Source organism: Trachymyrmex cornetzi, unplaced genomic scaffold, assembly GCF_001594075.2.
Source record: "Trachymyrmex cornetzi isolate Tcor2-1 unplaced genomic scaffold, Tcor1.1 scaffold348, whole genome shotgun sequence".
NCBI classification, from domain to species: domain Eukaryota; kingdom Metazoa; phylum Arthropoda; class Insecta; order Hymenoptera; family Formicidae; genus Trachymyrmex; species Trachymyrmex cornetzi.
The window spans coordinates 114,782-139,521 of record NW_017298193.1 but is presented as its reverse complement, the minus strand read 5'-3'; the positions used below and the strand labels follow the sequence as shown (position 1 = coordinate 139,521).

The 24,740-nt window shown below is 32.5% G+C and overlaps 2 protein-coding genes across 2 annotated transcripts in view; one reads left to right on the top strand and one right to left on the bottom strand.

The window, feature by feature from the left end:
* Positions 1-299: 299 nt before the first annotated feature.
* Positions 300-3,087, bottom strand: Mpc1 (mitochondrial pyruvate carrier). The gene is made up of 3 exons (XM_018510692.1): positions 2,610-3,087; positions 1,109-1,209; positions 300-514 (listed from the first exon to the last, which is right to left on the bottom strand). The coding sequence occupies exons 1-3, from the start codon at positions 2,663-2,665 to the stop codon at positions 357-359; spliced, it is 315 nt and encodes a 104-aa protein (XP_018366194.1). The 5' UTR covers positions 2,666-3,087; the 3' UTR covers positions 300-356.
* A 2,429-nt stretch (positions 3,088-5,516) lies between these two features.
* The window catches only part of LOC108763240 (cubilin), a 45,181-nt gene continuing 25,957 nt past the window's right edge, over positions 5,517-24,740 (top strand). The window contains exons 1-12 of the mRNA XM_018510686.1: positions 5,517-5,854; positions 13,232-13,292; positions 13,406-13,504; positions 14,254-14,343; positions 14,484-14,661; positions 16,709-16,735; positions 17,093-17,304; positions 21,331-21,538; positions 21,887-22,095; positions 22,179-22,404; positions 23,317-23,502; positions 23,940-24,186. Coding sequence (XP_018366188.1) covers positions 13,414-13,504; positions 14,254-14,343; positions 14,484-14,661; positions 16,709-16,735; positions 17,093-17,304; positions 21,331-21,538; positions 21,887-22,095; positions 22,179-22,404; positions 23,317-23,502; positions 23,940-24,186 — 1,674 coding nt within the window. The 5' untranslated portion in view covers positions 5,517-5,854; positions 13,232-13,292; positions 13,406-13,413. The remainder of the gene's footprint in view (positions 5,855-13,231; positions 13,293-13,405; positions 13,505-14,253; positions 14,344-14,483; positions 14,662-16,708; positions 16,736-17,092; positions 17,305-21,330; positions 21,539-21,886; positions 22,096-22,178; positions 22,405-23,316; positions 23,503-23,939; positions 24,187-24,740) is intronic.

Below are 24,740 nucleotides of genomic sequence, written 5' to 3'. Positions count from 1 at the left end.
TTTTATGTCAGTTTATATCATTGTTGCTATCATATAATTTTATTTAAATACAGTTTTTATTTTAATAAAATTTTAATTTGTGATTTAATTTCTAAGATACTTGATACTTTTCTATAAAAAAAAAAATAATCGTACAAGATTTAATAAGAGCATTCAATCTCTTAATTAACAATTTTTTCGTTATTTTTGAATTTAAAAATTAGTGGAGAGAGAAGTTGATAACACATTATTCATCAAGAAACAAGTTTTGTTTATATATTTATATATTTTACAAATGTCTATATAACATGATCTTCATATATATATTAATACAAAGTCCTATTGTTTTAAAGTCAATATCATGTATATCTTTCGACTTACTGTTCTTTCTTACTAAGATAATGATGCTTAATAAATCTACAACCTTGCGTAATTTGTGCACCCTCATTGACAAAGTGGCAGGCAAATAAAAGCATGTTGCGTGGCTGCACCTTGATTGCAAATCTCATGAACATTGCTGAATATAAGCATAAGGCTGAAAAAAATCAGCATAAAGTCTTGAAAATTGATACCAGTAAATGCGAAACAATTACGAAAATTCGAAGAGCTATTCACATATCAATTTTTATAAATTCTACAATAATATAGAACAAGTGTGTGTTATAAAGATTCACATAGTGAATATTTATCTTCTATTCTATAATTGAATACAAGATAATTAAATTAAAAAACGAAAAAAGCAATATTCCATCCAGTGTCGGTTTACATTGGCTTGCATTTTTTACTTACTATAATTTTTTTCTTTGAAGCCTTATTATTCGAAATAGATATTGTTATATAATAAAAACACTGATTGCCAAGTATGGTTTTAATTCTAATTTTATTAAATTTTACTTAAATTATCATAAATCCCTTGTAGCTAGCATAAATACAAAATAAATATCATAAATATTGTAAGTTAATAGAAAACATATTTAAAGGAAAACAGTTTAACTGTATGCTTACTAGAACTTAACAAATACAAATCATTAACGCGAATTAGACGAATAGATACGTAAATCGAATCCTTCAAATACCTTGAAACTCGTGAACAAGATGCAATGCATGTAGTAAGGATAATTGAACTAACCAAAGGTCATTTTACCACTAATGTACTTGGGATCCCTCTGGATATCGGCGATGGCAGCAATCGGTATCGCCCAGTTAGCAACGGGTCCCCAAAAGTGCGTGCTAAAAAAATGTTATTATTCATCACATAATATTTAATGCATACATGCACCGTCACGACCTGTATAAGTATTGATAATTCAAAATGCGCCCGACTTGACGTTCGCACAATTCATACTGCTTCATGTTAAAACTTAAATGTGTATGAATTTAATAATTTGCATTCAAGTTACACACAAGAGACATTTACTAATTATAGTTTTACTACTAATTATAGACAGTTTACTAATTATAGTTTTTGTACATTCTATCCATAGATTTCAAGCAATTTATAATAGGATTCACAATGAAAAATATAGGAAAAATCTTTGTTATATTAAAATAACGGAAAGGAACAGTTACTATTCTGTTACTTCTATAGTTACAATTTGATAATGTTGCAATTTTTTTATGACTATAATGATAATTAACTAAACGTTGAAATTGCGCTAAGGTTGGAAAAATTATTTTAAAAAATAACTTGCATCATATACATTACGTGTCTATTTTTTGAAAAAAGTAATTTGTAACTAACGAGTAATGTTATTCTTTACAAGTAACAACTAAAAAGTAATGAATTACAAGTACCAAGTTAATTTTTTAAGTGACTTTCAATTCGTTACAAGTAATGATCATTTGAATGACTTTCCAACCGTGATGTTACCATTACAGTTAAAAAAAATTCGTTATTGCTAAATCATTATTATAACAGTCATAATAGGGTAACAGCGTTAAAAGTAACTAAGTTCTATTCCCTGAAAATAACAGCTAGAATCTCATTGAGAATAAAATAATCAATTTAACTTTCTGTTTAACACATAACAAGTAATCTAAAAATATCATTTACCTGGATCTTGACAATGAGTTTATAATTTAGATTAGACTTATCTATTTTAATGTTTTACATCCATATAATTTTAGTAAGCTCGCCAGTACATTCGTATTTCCTTTCAAATATTTCTGTACGCTTGTTTACCGGATATTTGTGAAGCTTTACAAAGGCGCTTGAATACGATATTAGTATCACATCACTCCTGTAAAATCTAACCTCGCAAAAACAATAAAGTAGTAAGTCTTAAAGAATTGACCAATCACAGTAGATTATTCTTCTCACATTCGACTGTGATTGATCGATTTTTTAAGGCTTAAGGCTTACTACTCTATTGTGTTTACGGGGTAAAGGATAAACAACGATGCTAAAATTATATTAATAACTCCATTGTCAAGATAATCTATCTCTAAATTCACATGTCAACTGAATAACTTGAATTAGTTGGATGAGAATTATTTACCTATTTTAACACTCTACGAATCATTCTTTTCATTCTTTTTGTTTACCTAATATTAAACAAGGACAAATGATGCTCACGAGCGTTGCAGACTTCGAGTCGAACGCACTTTTAAATGACATAACCATCACTTGCCTCATAAAATAATCGCGAGTTTCCTTACTCTTGAGAACTTTTATAAAACGATTCATCTTGAAAGTTGAATGTTCGTGTTTTCACAGCGAGGAAAAGAAATTGCTTAGATAAAAATTTGATGGGTTTGGACTTCAATTCGAATACGATCTATGGAGTGCACTGTAGCGTAATGCACAGTAGTGCACAGGCCGCATAGGGACCAAGGGACACGTCAGAACACGTGGGAAGGAATAGAGAAGGAGATGCGTTAACCGCACCAAATGCTGGTATTGGTTAAAAAAAAATCTAAATAATCAATGTAAAATTACATAATCATAGGCAAATGTATATAATATAGAGCATTCGAGGAAACATGAGTTGCACATAATATTTTTACGCGTTCATGTCCGCATAAAGAACGATGATCGATTGAACAAAGTCGAAAGTGATAGCGATTTCGATCACTTGATTACTTTGGCTCGTTAGTCTGGGTCATTTTAATTATTCTGGCGATATTGACATTTAGAATTCCTCAAATAAAGTTTGGACACTTAATAAGTCTTCCATACTCTGCAAGTATGCTCCAAATGATGTTAATTTGACTATCGATAAGATACTAGAGGTCATGGAAATCATGGAATCAGATTCCACCGATTCCACCATGCTAGAGGTTTGTTCTTTTGCTTAAGCAGGGATCATGGGAGCTTTCCAACAAGCGACACTGGGTGTTTCCCAACAACGTACATAGGTGACACAGTGTAATGCAGGATTCACCCTGCATCCGATGTGCGTCGTACGACGCTTTGCAACAAATCAGAAAACAGGATTCCGATGGATTCTGCTTCGTATCATCGGAATCCTGTTTTCTGATTTGTTGCAAAGCGTCGTACGACGCACATCGGATGCAGGGTGAATCCAGCAAATAGGCCGCAGCACACACTCTTGCATAATGCATAGTGTAGGAATCAACCAATAAAAATTCTTCACACAGTATGAAACTAAACTGCGTTCCAACAAGTACTTTACATAGTGGAACACAGTGTAACGTCTCTGTGTCCTAGCTGGAAAACAGCCACTGTGCGACACAGCAATCACTTGTTTAACATTGGTTAATCCGCTATTGTGGTTTTGTGTTTTACTTATTACTGATTGGTTACGCGATACGCGATACACGGCAAATATGCCTCATAGGACTCAACCACTGAACTATATATACACTGGAATGGGCATCGAGTAAAATTCATGGCCGCAATTGAGCAGCCACCATTTTCGGTGGGTCAAATATTTGAGCGAATCAGAAGCGTTCGCGCGCACGTTGCGATCAATGTGTATATATAGTCAAAGGACGGTCACTGTCTCATATATGCCATATCCGTCTACTAAAGAACGCTAAACGTACCATGTCTTTGGTAAAAAGCATAAAGTGACTAGACAGAAACTGATATTCAAGTGAAACGATATGATTGGCCGGCGCAAGTTACGCTTATGCAAGTTATGCCGCATGTGACGGCTCCCTTAAATATCAGTTTTTGCTGCCACAGCGTGCTGCGAATGAAAAGACACCTTTATTGAATTTTGTTACGTCGATGGCTTTTGTGTTTTGGCTCCGGAGCTCAAATTGAACTGGTTTAAATGTAAACGAAATATTTGAAATTATTTAAAATTAGAAAAATACATCTCCGACGAACACGAATGTATATAAGCATATAATCCGAGTATAGAATCCATATAACTCCAACTACTCAACTCTGATATTAACTTTAAAAAAATCAAATTAAAAGTTAATAGTTACCGATAAAATATAAAGTTAAAAAGTTAAAAGAGTTCAAAATGTAACTAAATGAAGTTAAAATTAATTAACTTTTTAACTTTTTAACTTAGCATTACTCAACATTGAATTTCTTTGTTGTAACCTACCAAGGCTATGTTCCAAAATTGACTACCAGTACTGAAAATCTATAGTGCACGTAACGTAAACTGTAGCATTTTTAGTGCTGGCAGTAAATTTGGAACACAGCCCTGCTATGGTCGGCTTTGTAACAGCAGTTTTGCTGATGCCTTGCCATTTGCTGTGTATATGTATGTATAATATGCATTGCAATAAAGAAATAAAACGAAATTTTATATTTTATTAAATTATTGTAATGTAATAAAATGTAAAAAACATCAATTTATAAAAATGTCAAATATGTTATTAAAAGATTTGCCAAAAAAATAAAAATATGTGAAAAAGTAGAGTAGAGCGGGGCTATTTGAGCATAGGGGCAAGTTGGTCAAATGCAAATATCTAAATAATCAAAATATATATGGATACGTCTATGCTTGTGTAATGTAGCACAAAGACAGAGATTAGTGTGCCTTAATATTGCAATAATCTGTGTCCGGCTGTCAACAGCCAAATACGTGCGCTTTTTCATTTTCGTATATCAAAAATAAAATTATTAAGTGAGTATTCTTTTTGGTCCACATGGTAATTAAAGCGATTAATAACAATCAAATATGTTTTTTGGATATAAGTTATTATCGTATTTTTTAACTTTAATGTTCAAGTTGCTATTTTATTTACGGTTTTGCAATTATAAAAAAGTATTTCATGTTTGTCATGATTGACAAAATCTATAACTCATGTAACACACAGCTCTTATAAAATGCTAAAAAAGCGCATATAATCGCTTTTTTTAGCGCTTTGCAAGCGTTGCTGCGCTACTTGGGTATCCTTAGCGGGATTATTGAGCTTAAGTGCTTGCAGATATTCTTGTATACACGAGCAAAGGAACAGCTTCTTTTATTAAGGGTAACGTAAATATATTGAAGTTAATTATTGCTTTGTGGTAGTTTATACTATATATAGTTACGAGCGTGCGCAAGATATCGCTATTATCGCTGCCATTGCCATCGGCCCCATCGCTACTATTGCTGCCGCCGCCGCCGTTACTGCCGCCGTCGCCGCCACTACCGCCGCCGCTCGATGCGTCGTCGTCGCACCACTGAGTATCTCATTTGATATGTTAGGGTCGTGTTTGCCGTTGGAGACTGTGGCAACTGTCGAATCGCATTATTACGTGCTGTGCACATCTCATCATCCGTCGTTCTCGTGACTAGTAGGCGTGTCGTGGTCGGAAATCGTGATAGCTGCGTGAGAGTGCGAATATCGCACAAATATCTCATCTCAAAAGAGAGACAGGCAGAAAGAGAAAGAGAGAGGCTCCGCGACGGGGTGAGTTTCTTTGGTAAGAGAGAGGCCTGTTCCAAGCGGGATCATGAAAGTAAGTCGAGATCATTTTTGCGATAAATGCGTTGACTCTTAGAGAATATAAAATATGTGAATAAAATCGTAATTTCGTTAATTTTTATCTGAATAAGTTCGACCTCTTGGGTTTATTTTTGAATTCTGATACGCTACATTTGCGATTAAAAATGTGCAAGAAGATTCGGAATTTCTCCGTTATTCATTATTTAGTTATGCAATCTTTTGTAACTTTGTTTCTATTTTTCAGTCTTGATTTATGGTCCTGACATATCCAATATTTATTAAATTCAACATTAGATATTTCAGACGCGATAAAATATCGAAAATAATTTTTTAAGATTATGTAAAATTATTTTTTTGCTATCTCTAGTCTTATCTTTTCAATTGTTGCGGAATATCATAAAGAAAATATCACAATTTCGATCATATGGTCTACTGACTCGAGTTACAGCGTTAGGTGAGAGAGATTTTTATGAAGGAAGTTTGAAATTAATTCCTGAAGTAAAACGAAAATATGCAAATGCTGTGCAAAAGTTTGTTTCTTTTTGAATTAGAAAACAATTTTTTAATAAGTGTAATATTCAAAAGAACGATATTTTATACGAGATATGAATATTTCTTATAAACACTTACGATATAAGCTCAACAAACTGGATAGTTGATTAAAATACGATGTCAATACGAGTCATTACAGATCTCGCGACAAATTTGATGCATCAGACAATTCATAGAGTCAATTTGCTATATTTCTGTTTTTTAATCGATTATGAATCTTTTTATTCAGCATTTCGTATTTTATTTAAAGTTCTGCATTTCTCTTTTATACTTTTTCCTTAACTTTAAGTTTAATTCTTTATCTACATTTTATAATGATTAATTGTTTACAGCTAAGAACATTACTACATGTTTTTTTTTCTTTACTTTGTTTATTATGTAATTTCTTTTATTTTTTTTCTTTTAATATACATTTAGACAATATCAAATATTTTTCTATTTTTATTTAGTTTTAATCATTGAGATACATTTATACATATTTTGCAGAATGTAGGACAGAATTTTTCATAATAAACATTTTAAAGATTGTATTTACAAGGACATTTACAAACTTCATAATAATTAATAAATTTCTTGCATATAATGTATAAATTAAAGAAAATAAAAATTAATTTGATAATACAAAGAAAATAATAGTTAAAGGAAATAGATTTTTCGGCATAACTCAAATACCTTTATTAGATAGTTAAGAAATAATTAGATACTCATTAATATTATTATTTGTTGGTAAGCAAAATCTTACTTGGAATTATTATGTGACATTAAAACAGTATTATTCCATCTAACAAAGCACATTAAAACGAATAATAATTGCAACGAACAGTAACTATAAGATTACAGACAACCAACAAATAATGTTATTTTAATATTATTTCATATATAATTTTAATTTTAACGACTTACTTTTATTCGACGCAAGACATGTGAATGTCACGAAATAACTAAATAAGCCAAAAGTATTCATGGATATTTATTGGACATGAATATTCGTGTTATTCAACTAAATATTTTGTTGGATACTTGTATCGTGTAGATTTAATTTATTAAAGAAAACCAGTGTTTAACGTTGAAGTTACCGCTATTGACCATCTCGCTATCCTTTTCCGAGCGTATGGGCGCGGTTCTGATCCTATAATATTCTGTTCTACTTTCTAGTGTCTCCGTGCTATTCTACATGCACTTCGTGTTGATATTGTTCCCGTTTATTAAGACAATAAAAATATCAGCGAGAATCATCTTAAATAAATATTAGTAAATCTATCATTTGTCAATTTGAAATTAACGAAATGTGAGACTTGCGAACTGACACTTTCTAAATAAGATATTTGAGAATTATTTGAATTTTTTAAAGAATCATACAGATTAATAAATAATTAGATGAATGCTTTATAATCAAGTCAAAATATCAAATGCATGTGTAAAAAAACCGAATAAAATATTACAGAACATTTTATATTCTGATTGAAGCAAAGAAGACTTCACAAGTAATCAATAGTAATAATCAGCTAATAATAATAATAAGAATTAACTAGCTTTAATTCGAATGTATTATAAAAACTAAAAATGAAGGACATATATTTATTGAGTACATTATCAGTATTTTAGAAGCCTATACCGGTCGAAGCTGGGTCTTTAATGCTTAGATAATTGATAATTCAATGTAAATATCTATACATTATATGTAGTGCATGCATATATATACCATATTTGTAGTCATTCGAACTACGCACCGAATTGGTTTTCCGGACTTATAAACGCAATTAAACTACTGTAATAATATTACGAATTAAATTAAATTGACAAGCAATTCTTAATAATTTGATATGCTCAATCAGGTATCATTACTTCGACCGGGAGTCGAACCCGGATCTCTCGTATTACGTCACTTGAAAAAGACGTTTCCATACATATAGCTATTATTGCGAAGAATATTATTAAGGCCTCGGTAGTCTAAGTCTAAAGGCTTAGGACGATTGTACGGAATACAAGAGATCCGGGTTCAACTTCCGGCCGAGGTAATATTTTTCGGTAATAAATTTATTTACAGTTTTTCAGTATATTAACATCTTTCTAACATGATGCCTACTACTAATACTAGCAAAATACTAGCTAATAACTAAAAAGTAACTCATTGCGCCTGACCGACTGGCCAACATATCGGGAACTGGTTTTTTAATTATTCAGGGTAATGTTTGCGCTATGATGCTTTGTGGTGAATGTCCTTATTTTTGGGATAATTAATTATATTCTTAAAGTTATTTGATAAATTAGTTTCCATATTCTCTAATTCGATATTTTCAATATTTCCCTTCTTTTTATTTTCCTTTTCTTTCTTCCTTTTTTTTTGTTTAATTCTGGCATTTAAATTCTCGATGTAGGGGAGCTCACCATGATAGGACAACTTTTAGTTTATATATATTAATTTGTGTTTGCTCTGAGGAAGACTCAAAAGTGAGCCGAACCATGTAAGCGCGTTTAATGAATAAAGAAGTTTCACGCGCTTCATAGGTGTATTATTTGCGCAACGTCTTCTGCGCCTGACTCCTAGTGCCCTTACTCTTTCCAATTCTTTAAAAGATATGTATATACAATGTTTGGAGGGGTTTGTGGTTTTTGGGAGAAAAATTCTATTTAAGAAGCTAATAAAAGTTTTACTGAAATGTTGATATAAAGTCTTTTAGTCTTTTACATTATTATTTATATTAGACATGATATCCAAGTAAAATGTTGGCAAGATGAAAAAAATGCATAGACACGTTCATAATGATTGGGAAAAGTGCGTTGAAACATAAATTCGGCTAATACATCCGGGCATATGATCTTTTCTCCGATCATATTGTAGTATTTAGAAACATATATCAGGCCAATTACGCTCGATATTTTGTGCATAAGTGTATACGCTTTTTGCGCAAAGCGAGGTCCATCCTACTTCCCTCCTGCTAAGGGGCGTCCAACTTTCGCAAATTGAGGTCTACCCCATCTCCTCCCCTCTGCCTAGGGACAGCCTTTTCGATCAAGATCTATATCATACCTCTTTACCTAGGAAGTTAGATATCTCCAGGTAAGGGGTGAGGAAGTGAGATGGACCCATGATGGATTAACATGGTGTGCTCAGTTTGCAAGCGTCTCTCTTTAATTCTCTGCCCTCTCGTTTGTTCGGCGACCCAGTTCAGATCCCAGTTTAGCCAACCTTAGTTATTGTATTCGTCACACGCACATTCAGATTCGGCCTTTTATCATGTACTATCTAATACTACCAATGTTTGTTCGTGTCGCATGTTCCTACCATAGTTCCTACTCAATTTAAAGCTTGTTTGCACAAGTGAGTACTGAGTAGGAGCTATAATAGGAATTGAAATGTATTTTAGAAATATATACTCACACACAAAATATTTATACTTATTTTTAAAACTTTTCATAAATATAAATTCTGAAATATTGTGTAAGATTCATATAAAAAAATTTGAAATATTTTCTAAACAGTTATACAATGATACAGAAATTCTAAAACTTCAAAATTTTTTATATGTGAATTCTAAAATACTGTAAGATTCATATAAAAGAATCAGATTTTCTAAAAAGTTATAAAATTATACTGAAATTGTAAAAATTCTGAAATTTACATAAAAATTTAAAAAATTATATGAAAAATTTGGGAAAAATTTCCATCAGGTTTATGAAATTATTCTCACAACTTTATTTCGGCAACTTTTAACATATCATCTTTAATGCTTTAACTGTACTACTCTAAATTTAGATCCTTTGAATGGAGATTTTCGATTAATTTCAATTTCAATTTAACCAAAGATTTTATTTAAATTTACAGGGAGAGGACAGTGAGGACAGACTTTTTTATCTACAGATGACACAATAGTTAAGATAAATAATCTAGCGATAGTAAATAAACTATATCATATAAACACTACAAACATTAATAAATATGAACTTACAATATATATACCTGGGAAACAAAATTTTATATATCTCGTATGTTACGTCCTGCGGATTACGCAATTCTTTTCTTTCGTGGAAGATTGATCGTCGTCACTCGTATATCAATTACTAAACATAACTATAGTTATCAATAGTCGCTAGACTGTTTAAGAAGAAAGTCAAAGGGTAATCTAACCCCTTGTCTTTCTACTACTTATCAAAATATCAACCACGGAAACGATAAAATTTCAAACATAGAGACCAGCAAAAATATTTATTTTTTTACAGTTGGCAGGCCTGGGTTTTGAACGGTATTCCGACTCGCAAAAGAGGCATGATTTATTCAAACTGAGCACACCATGTTAATTCCTTCCACCATGGGTGGACCTCGCTTCGTATGGAAAGTCGTAAGGTAAATGTCCCAATTAGTGACAAAGTTATACCATGGGTGGACCTCGCTTCGTATGGAAAGTCGTAAGGTAAATGTCCCAATTAGTGACAAAGTCACTTGTGGTCTTGTGGTAAAAAAGAATTAAGGTACCCATCGATCGAGGTAAGGGATCCGTCGATCCCAGTGCTTTTGATTTTCAGAAATATACTTCGCTAAGTAATTTGAAATCGTTCGATGTTGACGTTTCACCTGTTTGTCTAACTAAGAATGCAAAGAGGTAGTCCTGTTTTTTTTAATTTCCAATAGATTTGTCAATTCCTAAAAAATTTTTCAAATTCGTCTTAAAGTTCTTTTCTTGATTCATATGGATTTCCAAAGGAACCCTATGTCTGGAGATCAACTGGTTTAAGAAAATCTCCGAAATAGTTTTGGCTCTAATGTTTTTCAACGGAAAAAGGCTTCCACCCATTTAGTAAAACAGTCGGTCACCACAAGCAAATATTTGTTCCTCGACAATATTATCGGAAGGGAACCAAGAATGTCCATTAAGTCCATTTGCACTCTCTCTCTAGCGGTACCGACATTGTAAACTTGTAATGGAGATTTTTTCCCTTTCTTGAAGGGCCTTTACCTGCGATACAAACTTTACATGTTCTGCACCAATCTTCTACATCTTGCTCGCAAGTTGCTCAATAAAATCGCTTACGGGCTTTCTCCAGGATTTTATAGACTCCAAAATGTCCCCCAAAAGCAGAATCATGAATTTCTTCTAATATTTGTCTAATTCGACCTCTAAGAACAGTTAATTGCAAAACGCTTTTCTTTAAATTCGGTTTCCACCTTTTATAAAAGACACCGTCCCTAACCTCAAGGGAATTCTAGTATGTCCAGTAGACTTTCGCGGAAACGTCCCTTGGTGCAATTTCCCGCCAGCGTGGACGCTCCCCAACCTCTTTGCTTCGAAGAATAACAGAAATACTAGGATTCTTCAGTTGCTCCTTTCGCCAATTCTCAAAACTTTCTTCAAATAACGATTCGAGCAATAGAACTTTCTCGCTTTAAAGCTTCTTTTATTTTCACCCGATAACAATATCGACGATCGGTGTTTTCGTAAGAGTGCCTGGAAAGTCTATCCACATTTCTATAAGAAAACTCCTTCCGATGTAGCATCTCAAAATTATACTGCTGCAGCCTTTCCATTCATTACGCTAACTGTCCTTAGGCCGGAATCAGACTGCATTGAAGATTGAGATTAAAAATTAAAGATTGAAATTTCACCAATGAGGACAAAGAAATTTTGGTTTCTTTTGTTCTGATTGGTCAAACTTCAATCTTTCAATCTTCAATCTCATTTTTCAATGCGTAGTCTGATTTCAGCCTTATAGATCTTTGAAAGACGTTAGCCACTTGAGTGAGACGTTCGTTCGGACTTAAAATTTCTTTTTCCATACAAATAATGATGAAAAAACTTTACCGATTCGACAATCGACAATAGTTTACGACGCGTCACGCAATAATTCCTTTCAGCTTTGTTCAAAACTCGGCTGAAATAAGCGATAATCTTTTCATCGTCCCTTGTTTCTATGCCAAGAGTGCCCTAATTCCAAAATCGGACGCATCAGTATCAAAAACGTACTCTCCCTCCTCATTTGGAAAGGGGAGGAAGTTCTTCTTTTAATTTATTAAGATTAAGACTTTCTTCCCAAATAAATTTCATTTTATTTTCTGTAAGCGTATAGAGCGGTTTTGCTATTGAAGGAAATCTTTTTACGAATTTGTGATAATAAGAGCAAAATCCCCCAAAAATTTGTAAATGTTTTTTATTTCGAGGAATAGGCCAGTCTTTCACAACCGAAATTTTTTCAGGATCTGCGATAATGCCCGCCCTCGAGACTAAGTGCCTTAAATACTTTATTTCTCTCCTAAAGAGAATACATTTTTTAAGATTCATTTTCAGATTTACTTTTCGCATTCTAAGAAACTCTGTTTTTAAATTCATAACCATTTCTTCAAAACTTTTACTAAAAATAATGTTATCAAGTATACATACAACTAACATAAATCAAGGCTAATGAGAGTCAAATGCAGATGATCAGGCATAAAATTAGTATGGAAGAATGTAAAACGTTAAAAAATAGAGTGACTCATCTTAGTAGATAGTGTATCAAGAAGCTTTGATACATAATTAATCATAAAATTATATTTGTAAGAACGAGAAAGCAAATATAAAGATCGGCAGTGTCTGTATTACGTCCGTACATTAAGACATATCGCACAGGATTAAAACAATATTAAAATAAGCAAAAGATCATGTAGTAAATATTCTAGCTAAGCATTGAAAATATAATATATAAGAACGTGAAAACAACATAAAATTCACATTATGACCATTATATACATAAACCGGATTCAAAATTATTTAGTGATTCGGAACTATTGCTTGATCCGTCTAGTGCTTTTAACCTACACATATGTATACAATTTTAGCAATTAAAATGGAATTATATATTGCAGATGATCTTTTGGAATAGTTTTCCCCGTTCTTCCTGTCTTTGGGATAGACATTGACGATATGGTAAAGACATTTGACAAAGTGCTAAGTTATTTGTTTTAATGTTTTTAAGAACTACAATAGTGTATGGATGTGTCGATAATAATCGAGAAGTATATATGAATGATTATTTTCAGGATGCAATATGGCCTCAGTACTTTGGCATGTCTCTGGAAATAGTTTTCTTTCACCAATCTTCGTGTTACTCTTGCTACTGTGTCCACACAACTCCACAGGTTAGTAGAAAACACATTGAACAACTTTTAAAACATTTCACAAATTTAGCCGAGGAAAATTAAATTTTTTTTGTGTTTTGGAAGCAAAATTGCCATAAAAGATTTGTCTGCGGGAAATTGTTTGAAATGACGTATTACACAACACTAAGTATAAGCATATTCTGGCCTATGACGGTCAAAGCTAGATCTTTTTGCCTAAATAATTCCGGAGTGATCCCGATTGACCACGGCTCGATTAGACACCACCAATCAGCGACCGGTGCTTAGGAGCTTTGTAATCTCAAGCGCTGTGAGTGGCTCGTGTCCAATTGAGCCGTGTCCAACTGGGTGCCACTCAATAATTCCCAGTGAATTATCTATACCCTATATATGTACATGCATATATATATATATCATATTTTTGTAGTTATTCAAACTGCGTGCCGAAATTTTTCCGGACTTATAATAAAACGCAGCTAAACTACCAAAATAATATTACAATTAAATTTTTGATGCTCTATAGGTATATATTAGAGAGATCTTAATAAAATATATTTTGTGTTATGACGTTTATTTTCAGAGATAATAATAGATTGTAAGATTTTATATACTCCATCTTATGTATATAAATAAGTTATATTTATATTAGTTTTATTATCATAATCATTTTTCATTATCATTTACACGGTTATAACACGGTGTGGTGTGTTCCCGGTGGCGGTGGATGTTGTCGCGGGATCCATGAATCATCGCACCCTTCCTCAATTCAGCCCGCGAGATATTTGATGCACCACTACCACAAGACTACTTTCCAACACTGCCACCACCACCGGGAGGACTCACTACAGCCAAAATACTAAGTACGTCTTGTCGTTTTGTGTCCTTTTCTATTACTTTCTCTTCGATAACTGATCTAATTGCAAAAGATTATACCGATTTGATTCACAAGCGGATCGATCAAGTAATTTTATAAATTGTAATAACTTTTTCTGTTTTCCAGAGTGTGACCAAAAATTTGTAAGCACTCCTGATGGACCGCTGAACGGAAGCTTTTATGCACCGACGTTGATCAACCCCGAAGGAGAGCCACGTCAATGCGTTTACACATTTCTTGCAGGGCCGCGTCAACGTGTCGAATTGACTTTCACGTCCTTTGGCCTTCGAGGAAAACCACCAGAGTGAGTCTTTGTTCTCATTTCTAGAGAATCTCTAATCAGAATCACGTAATATAACGTCTCCAATTTTGATTAGTATCGTCTTTTTCAGTAAACTATATGAAAGAAGTGTAATACAAATGTTAGGCTCAAAGACCGAAAATGCTCACAGAGCAAAAAAGTTGATCACAACGCATTATGGCTTTTGAGATTCAGCCATAATGCGAAATTTGTGTCGTGGCCATTTAAAAAATGCTCACAACGTGTTCTGGCATGTTTAAAAAGATGATAAAGCAAAATTCAGCAATTATATAATTTAAAGTAAAATTGTTTCCGCCATTAATTATTAAAATTCTTTTATCAATACAAAAGAAACATCAATACGATAGAGAACGCTATTAGTAAAAAAGTTAGATATTTCGAATAATATAATATATATCCGATATAAAATTTTTCATGCATGAATATGTATAAATATGTATAAACATACATAAACACGCATAAATATTCATAAACATGCATAATTATATATGAAATATGTCCATACATGTTCATACATCCTTTTTTCTTTTATAAAATTACTTTTTAGTATAATAGAAATAATAATAGTAATATAAAAACATTAAAAATAATTAAAAAGATAATTTTCGCACTATCTGTTTTAGAAAAACATCAAGTTTGAAGAAATATAAAAAAATTACTTACGTATAATTATATATAAAATTATGCATAATTATGTATGAGCAATTTTTTTTACATTTTTCCAAACTTGTTTTTTTCTAAAACAAATAGTGCGAAAATTATCTTTTTAATTATTTTTAATGTTTTCATATTACTATTACTATTTCTATTACATTAAAAAGTAATTTTACAAAAGAAAAAAAGAGTGTAAAACAAACAATGCGAAAATGATCCCTTTAATTATTTTTTATGTTTTCACGTTACTATTATTATTTCTATTACATTAAAAAGTAATTTTACAAAAGAAAGAAGGAACATATATGAACATGTATGGACATATTTCATATATAATTATACATGTTTATGAATATTTATGCGTGTTTATGTATATTTATACATATTTATACATATTCATGCATTTATACATATTCATGCATGAAAAATTTTTTACCAGGTATTCTTTATTAAATCAATTTATTTCAGATATGATTGTGCGCCGAAACTTTCGGACTTTTAACACAATCAGTCCGAAACGCTAATAATCTCCTCAAAATTAAATTAGAAAAACTGTAAAGAACTTATTGTGAAAAATATTACCTCAGCCAGGATTCGAATCTGGGACCTCTCCACTTACTGGGACGACGAGTATCTTACCCAATTCGATCACTGAGGCTTCGGAAATATTCTTCGTAATAACTGATACCTATGTATAGAGAGAACGCATTATAAGGCTTGCGTGTTTTAAGACTAAACTTTATTTAATTATTTATTTAATTATTTTTCTTAGTGGCCACTGTACAATGGTAAATTTTTTTCTCCTTCAATCTTATGCAAAAATAAAGGTCTGTGCAAAAAAATTCAGCTTGTAGGTATTTTTTCCGAGACCATCCTATAATGACTGCACTATCATTTTAATCTTTATGTTAAAAAACCTTAATTTTTACCGATTTTTTTTATTAGTCAAGGAACTGAAACTAAAACCGGATTAAACTTATTCCATATTTTATTAAATCATAACTGGAATCGAACTGAAACAATCTTTCGACCTGTCCTAATTTTGAATTGCAAATTTTGGGATGCCCTGTATAACATTATTTGATTATATATGTAATATTATTTGATTATTTTTTAATATAGATATGTTTAACCGTAGTATTCTCATATATCGATTATAAAAATTGATAATTGCATGAAAGAATATTATTTATTTTCCTTTATGGAAAATTTAATGATCAGCATTTGATAGAGATGAAAGAGAAATTTAACAATTTTATATTATACGAATTATATTTGACAATTTTTGTAAGTAAATGATAGAAATTTACATAAGAATACTTGTTTATGTATACATATATGTATTATTTACATGCATACTTTTCCTGATACATAGTGGATCTGCTGTGGGAGAATTACCAGCGTAAGTATTGATAAATTTGTAAGAAGTTATGCTATTTGTTAATTAATAGTTCGTTATATAACTTTTTTAAAAAAATTAATGTTAGACGTTATAATTATAATTTCCCGCGGGGAGGAGGCATAGGGCCATGTTCATACGTATATGAGAAATAAGAACTATTAGAAATGGCATGGACACGAAAGACCCAGTGTGTGGTTCGAGTTTTAATAAATTTAAACTTATTTGTAATTGTATTTAATCTCATATTTAACGCAAATCTAATAATCTATTCATTTCCATTTACTAAATATAAGCAAATTTAAATTTAAACGTATAGAGAATGAACCTGAAAGTTACGTGATATATTCTATTTTTCAGCTGTATTCATGAATATCTGGACATTTACTCGGAGATACGATCGGAGAACACGACTAAGTTAATAGAGACACCGTTTGGTGGACGATTCTGCGGACCAATTCCACCACGTAGACGGGTCTCTCTTTATCAAGGAATTGCTCTCAGTTTCTACACCGACAAGAATGTCACGTTCCCGAATATTTTCAGCGGTATTTACAGATTTATCAACGCCTGTAAGTTTTGTTTCATATTGTTTTTAAGACATTTGACTGATGATATACTAAAACATTTGCAGTCGAATTTCCGTATTCATAACGTATCAAGGTTTAAGGCCGTAGCACACACTTTTGCATAACGCATAACGTATAGTGCATAAGCGAATCAACCAATTAGAATCTTTCCTTTCCTCCCATTTCATGGAAAAGAAGAATATCGATTGGTTGATTCTTTTATGTATTATGCATAACGCATAGTGCATAAGAGAATCAACTAATCAGAATCTTTCCTTTCCTCCCATTCCATAGAAAAGAAGAATTTCGATTGCTTGATTCCCTTATGCACTATGCATTATGCGTTAGTCCGGATCTACAATAGGTGTTTTATGTCTTATGCCGTAAGAAACTGACCAATTACAGTCGAATTCGAGAAGAATAAGTGACTGTGATTCGCCCATTTCTTATGGCTTAAGGCTTAAAACCCTATTGTAGATCCGGGGTTATGCAAGAGTCTGTGCGTCCATTAGAGTCCTATGTTAAACAAGGACAAATGATGCTCGTGAGCATTGCGAGCGTTAAGTGGAACGCAGCTCTAGATTATCAGAGAAGCACGACTGATGTTAAGTGTTCTGATTGCAATCATGTGATTAGCAGCCAATCATCAAACTGATTTCTTGATATTACAAATAGATGCTTAATGGATGATTGGTGGATTTCATAGTCCGTCTGCAAATAACGCCATTTTTAATAATTTTCCTTATACTTTTGCGATACTAGGTACGGTCCACTTGATACTACAAATGTTTCGAAATTTTTGATTGACCAATCGGAAGAAAAAATTTTATCCACTGACCAATCAGAAAATTCGAAGTTACGGTCTATCAAGGGGAGGATCCCGTTTGCCTACAATCTCGATTGCACACACCATTCATATCAGCTGGTGCCTAGTAATTTTTCACTGCTTTACCAATGAGAATATTTTATTTTTAAATTAGCCAATTAGCGACGCATGTGTGCAACATGCAATGTGTGCAATCGGAGCCTTCCCTTATCAAGTGGACCATAGCTACTGACATAAGTCGATCGCGCTTCTCTTAATATATCTAGGACTCCAATCAAGATTAACTCTTTTGATACTAACGACAACAGTAGTATGTGGGCGGCCATGGGGCATCGAATAAACACTCTTCACACAAATTTTGGCGCCAGAGGCGTGGCTTAAACGGAAATGGCGCGCTTTGATTGGTTGGTGGGGAAGGGTGGGGTAACGATGTAATTGAACGGCGCGTTTCTAATTGGCTCCATGTCTACTTATGCCTTTATTGGTTCTCTCCATAATAACTCACACTATGATTGGCGAGAAAGAGACTGTCCTCGGAGAGAGAGATTGACAATGTGTAAGTCCAACAAATTGGTAGATAAGAAAATCGAGGTAAATTGGGACCGAGACATTTTTCGCGGAAAGGGAAAAGGTATGAACAATGGACATGAATAGTAAATAGATTTTATGGCCTGTTTGTCGATTTTTTTCGCTTTGCAAAAATCACTCGATTTTTATCTCTTTGATGGTAACTAATGTAAAGTGTGAAGATGATAATATCTGAAGAGGGCTCAATATAAGAGCCGAAACTTGTAATATCTCTGTTTCTATTATGTATGTATTTAACTCCTATTAATAATTTTTATACGTTTACATTTTAAAGAATCGACTCTTATTTGCCTGTTTTATCGTTATATTGTTGCTAATGACTGTGTTACTCAAGATAGCTGGTTTTCAAATCACTATAATAAAGTTATTTTTCATTAAGTACTTTTCAAGTTATAAAGCTTGGAAGTTACAGTATCGTCGACGTTAGCATTACTCAACGTGTTTAATCGACGGCTAAAACCTGTTGAATGTTGTTCAGGACCATGCCCCCTGGATAACATTTATTGAGATAAAAGCTATTGCAGATTGTACCTATTATTTTCATTAATGAGATAATTGATTGATTTAGTGTACTATTCGTTCCATCAAATAAGATCCACTAAATCGGCAGACTTTGTCGCGTACACTGTTTTTAAGGTATCCCTATAAAGAGTAATCTAAAGGGAACAGATCTGGTGATCTAGACGTGGTCAAATAGAATGACCTCTTAGGTTATTAGATGTCCCCTTTACTCACCGGTGTTGAAATTTTCAAACGTTGCTTATTTAAATCTTGAGGTTGAAATTTTTAAAAAAGATTCCGGATGCACCGCACCTGTCATCGCTGCACTTGATGCAGTAGCATTTCTCGGTGGATACTCAGCCGGATACAATATAATATTCGATAATGCATTGTTACTTAATAAATTGAATTTTCAATAGGTACGATATATATTGGGGGGGGGGGGGGGGAGGAGTTATACTCTATTGGATCTATTACAATAGAGTTATATTCTATTGGATCTATTAAGCCAATATATTTTTTATATATTATTTGTCATAAAGATATATTGAATAAATAATTCGCTCTATGTAAAAGTTTTAATTAACTCTTGATTTTTAAAATCTTTATAATACAAATTTTAAAGGGCTAATTCGGAGTCAGCGCGGTAGGAAGTGCGCAATTTATATTCAAAAAATAATAATAAATTGCGCACTTCCTACCGCGCTAATTCCAAATTAGCCCTCTAAAATTTGTATTATATTTTTATAATTAAAGGAGTCCTAGTTCATACTTATTTATTAATTATATTTTGTTTTTAAATCTTTATTTTCTATTTATTTTTTACTTTGCAATTTTGCAATGAGCAGCCTAATAAGGTATTAAGGATAAAGATGTAAAGAATACGGAGATTTGATTGTATTTTAAAAATATTCCCTGGTGGAAAAATTTCGCTGAAATTTTGTTGGAATTTCACTAACATTTCGTCGAAATTATCCTTTGTTTTGGACTACTTTTCAATAAAATTTCAGGAAAATTTTAGTAAATTTCGTTGAAATTTCAGAAGAATAAAATTAATCAATTCAATTTTTTTTCTAAAATATATAATTACTCTGATTAATATTATATTCTGAAGGATATACGATAAAAATAAAAAAAATACGATGGCTCAATTCGAATAAATCAAAACATACAAAGTTGGACAACGAGCCAGATATACATACAAAAGACTAATAATATCAGATTACAAACAAACGTTTCAACTCCGATCGAGTCATTTTCAATGTGTTAGAAAACAAATTAAAAATTAACAAATAATAACGTCAGAATATATTATTTAAAATTACAAGATAATAACGTCTGAATATATAATATTAAATAATAACGGTATTTAGAATTATAAGTTTTGTATAACAGGCATTAATTGATATTAATGCCTGTTATACAAAACAGGCAGATTTGATATTAACTGTAGTGGTAACTGCTTATAGATATTATTTTTACAAATATGAAATTGTCACATCCGGGCTGATTTGTTTATGCAAGTTTTGACATCACTTATGGAGGGTAAGTCACCAGTATTTATGACTATTATTATTATATATTCAGACGTTATTATTTAATGTTATATATTCAGACGTTATTATCTTGTAATTTTAAATGATATATTCTGATGTTATTACTTATTATAATTTTTAATTTTTCTAACATTGAAAATAACTCGATCGGAGTTGAAACGTTTGTTTGTCTGATATTATTAAATAATCTTTTGTAATCTGATTAAATAGTCTTTTGTATGTATATCTGGCTCGTTGCCCAACTTTGTATGTTTTGATATATACGCGATAAAATTATGATAAAATTTTAATAAAAAAAAACATTTCTCCTGAATTCTGCAACAAATTTTAGCGAAATTTTCGAATAAACTTATAGAGGAATTTTAATTTAATTTCGATGATTTTTTAGTATTTTTGCTGAAAAATTTATTTTCAGTGAAATTTTAACAAATTTTCAGCATTTTTGTTGAAATATTAATTTCTGCAAAAATTCTGCAAAATTTCAACAAAATTTCTATAATTTCAACAAAATTTTTTCACCAGGATTGTTCATTAATATTTAACATAACTTATTTGTAGCCGAGTATGAAGTTGGCACGCCAGAGCCAAGCACACCATGTACTTTTACAATACATGCGGAAATCAAACGTAATGGAAACATACTGTCTCCCACTTATCCCGGCACCTATCCGAAAGATCTTATTTGTAGTTATCAATTTGTCGGGCACCGTGGACAACGTGTGCGATTGGAATTTCGTGACTTTGATTTGTTCTTTGGGGGACCACAGTACGTACATGCAAGGCCAATAATTTTTAAATATTACAAATTTTTATAGAAAATTTTTAGTAAATAACAGCCAAATTAAAAGAAATTAATTTTATGTATTTATTGTATAAATATATATTTTTATAAAAATATAAAATTATTAAAGAAAATTTACTTTTGTAGAATAAAAACCTTGTTGCTTTCGTTCTATTAATTAATACATTCTTTAAATATTATAGAAGAATATTCTACATTTTTAAATATATATATTTATATTACATCAATTTATGTATTTATATTAGGGAATATGTATGTAGCAAATGATATAGTTTAATCAAGTTAATGAGGAAATTTGAAATTATTCCATAGTTGCCCGCTAGATTATGTGAAAGTGTATGATGGTCCCGATAATTCGACCGCTGTTATCGGCACTTACTGCGGCCAGCAACGAAATTTAGTGTTATACTCCTCAGAGAACAGTTTGTTTGTGCTATTTTCAACATTGAGACGCACGGCAAATACGCAAAATCGAGGATTTAAAGGCATTTTTGAGTTCTCAGAGAGTTTTGTCAGCCTAGGTAAGATCATTATGACGCCTGTTTGTTGTTTATAAAACTTTACAATTGTATTAATTGATACTATTATCTTTTCCATTGCACAGATTTCATAACAGAATATCAAGGCGAGCATATTCGTGGGTCTGAATGCGACCAAAAAATCCTTAGTAAGAAGGAAACATCGGGATTCGTAGTTAGTCCTAATTTTCCATATCCTTATTTACCTAAGGTTGTTTGCCGTTACTTCATCTATGGCATGCAGGACTCGCAACATCTAGAGCGCGTGCGGCTGGAATTTCAAGTATTTACAATACAGATGCCCAAGGGAGAGTAAGTATTAAATAAATATATTTACTCTAAATGTCAGTAGTGCATAAAGGTAAAAGTTAAGTTTAGCTCTCCTCACGTCCAATCTTGATAAAACCAGGTTTATTCGTCTTTACATGAAACGATTGAATCTGGCAGTAAAAAGTGTCGCTTTGTCCTGCGAAGCGAGATATTAATGATCATTGTTAAGGTTTCGATGCGAAGCGACTTCCATCTCGTCTCCCCCGTGTCAAGGATCGCACAATTTCTATAATTATACGGTTGCACATGGGTTTCGACTCTCCATGCCAATCGCTTTCCACCCCATCTCTCCTCCTGTCAAGAGGCACATGACTTTTTATACAAGTAGATCTCACTTTGCGTGGAAATCTTTACCAATTTACGAGTAACTTAAACATTATGGACATATGAGCTAATTATTCTTGTATTATCATTGCTGAGGAGGACTCCAAAGAGAGTCGAAACGTTCAAATATAACATGTTAGAAGACTAGTCTATATTGAGTCGCGCGTGTCGGCGGCGGTCGAGCCGCCGAGGGACACCATTTCTGCCGGTGCGTGTACACCAGTACAATTATAGAAGTTATGTGTCCCTTGGCAGGGGAGATATGGGGTGGAAGTCGCTTCGCGTGGAAAATTGAAATTCGTCTACAACAATACAATTATAGTCATTATAGACCTCGTTTCGCTTCTGTGACAGATTTTCTATTGACTTGAATAATTGTCGATTTTAACGATTAATATCTCGCTTCGCGGGACAGAGCGACACTTTTCACTGCCATATTCGTTCGTTTTATATAAAAACGCGTCGAATAAACCTGGTTTTATCAAGATTGGATATGAAAAGGAGAGCTAAACTTAACATTTACCTGCGTAAATGTCAATTTATACCATACTCTTTTTCGGGCTTTCTCAGGACGTCGTGTACCGATGGCTATCTAAAATTATATTTAAAAGGTCAAGAAGCAACGGATTCTTATGACAAATTCGATTATGAGATGTGTGGTAATAATAGTAATCCAAGTCATATAGTCAGCGACGGGCCGAGACTTGTGATGGTATTCAGTAGCGGAGAATTACAGGCACAGGGCTTTAAAGCTAAGTGAGTGTATATTTAATATTATTCAAGATAAATCAATCAAAAGATTCAGTTTCATTGATTACTTTTTAAAAATTTTATCGTACTATTTTTCAATAAGCACATAGATAGCACAATTGATCCATTTGAAAAGAATTCATTTTCTTGACTTCTTTATGAATTAGCGTAATTTGTTCAAATTTAAAAAGAATTCCTTTCCGACAATTAACAAAGGATTCCATAAAAGTATTTCTTACAGAGTTAAATTAAAGTTAATTTAAAGAAATCCTTTTTCTGTTCGTAATGAGTCCGAAAAAAATTCATATTCGGCTTGGTCACAATATACTCGAAGGTGAAAATCAAACAATATATCGGGTTTGGTTAGGGTTAGGTTATTATATTCCCATGGGTATATACCCTGTTAGGGTATAATTTTAATCTAATCTAATTCTGATTGGTAGGTACATTTTTGAAACGGAGTACAAGATACCGGGTACTGCAGCGCCCGATGGCAGTTGCACTTTTACTTATCGCAGTTCGTCTCGTAAACGTGGCGAATTTAATTCACCACGATATCCTAGCAATTATCCGAGCGACACGAATTGCACGTATTTCTTTCTAGCGACGCCAGATGAGCAGGTTGCTTTAATCTTCGATCACTTTAAAGTTCGCACAAGAAACGATAATGTGACAGTTGGATATTATGGGTAAGTGAATCATAATTCTCTTGCAGCATTAATAGGATGTTTTGTAGTTATTGATACAGTATTTACGCAAGTAGAGTGGACTAATCTGATAGCTTTCAGAGACTCTACGAGCACACTATGATCAATCTGAGAGTAAGTGACGGATTTCATTTACATATGCCTATTTATAGGGATCCGCGTCATTTTCTCCTTACGGAAAACGAGTCCATCTTGCGGCGATACTGCGTATTATGCCGCTTGCAGAGTATATGTACGCTATAGACGCCGCCAAGCAAGCGGTGTAATACATTTCGCACATTCGCTTTCGCTTTCGCAAAAAGATTTTTTTCATTCGCTTTCGCATTCGCTTTCGTCATGATCACTTTCGTTACAATAAAAATACATTTTGATGTTATTAGAAAATTTAGCTTTAATAAAAAAATGGATGATCATCATAGTTCAGAGAGGGGGTCCAACGCCACACGCTGATCGTTTGTAGCCACATTGCACTGTTTCTAATAAACTTGCACGCCTAGCAATCTTGAACACTGGGAGGTTATAGACCTGTTCTTTTTA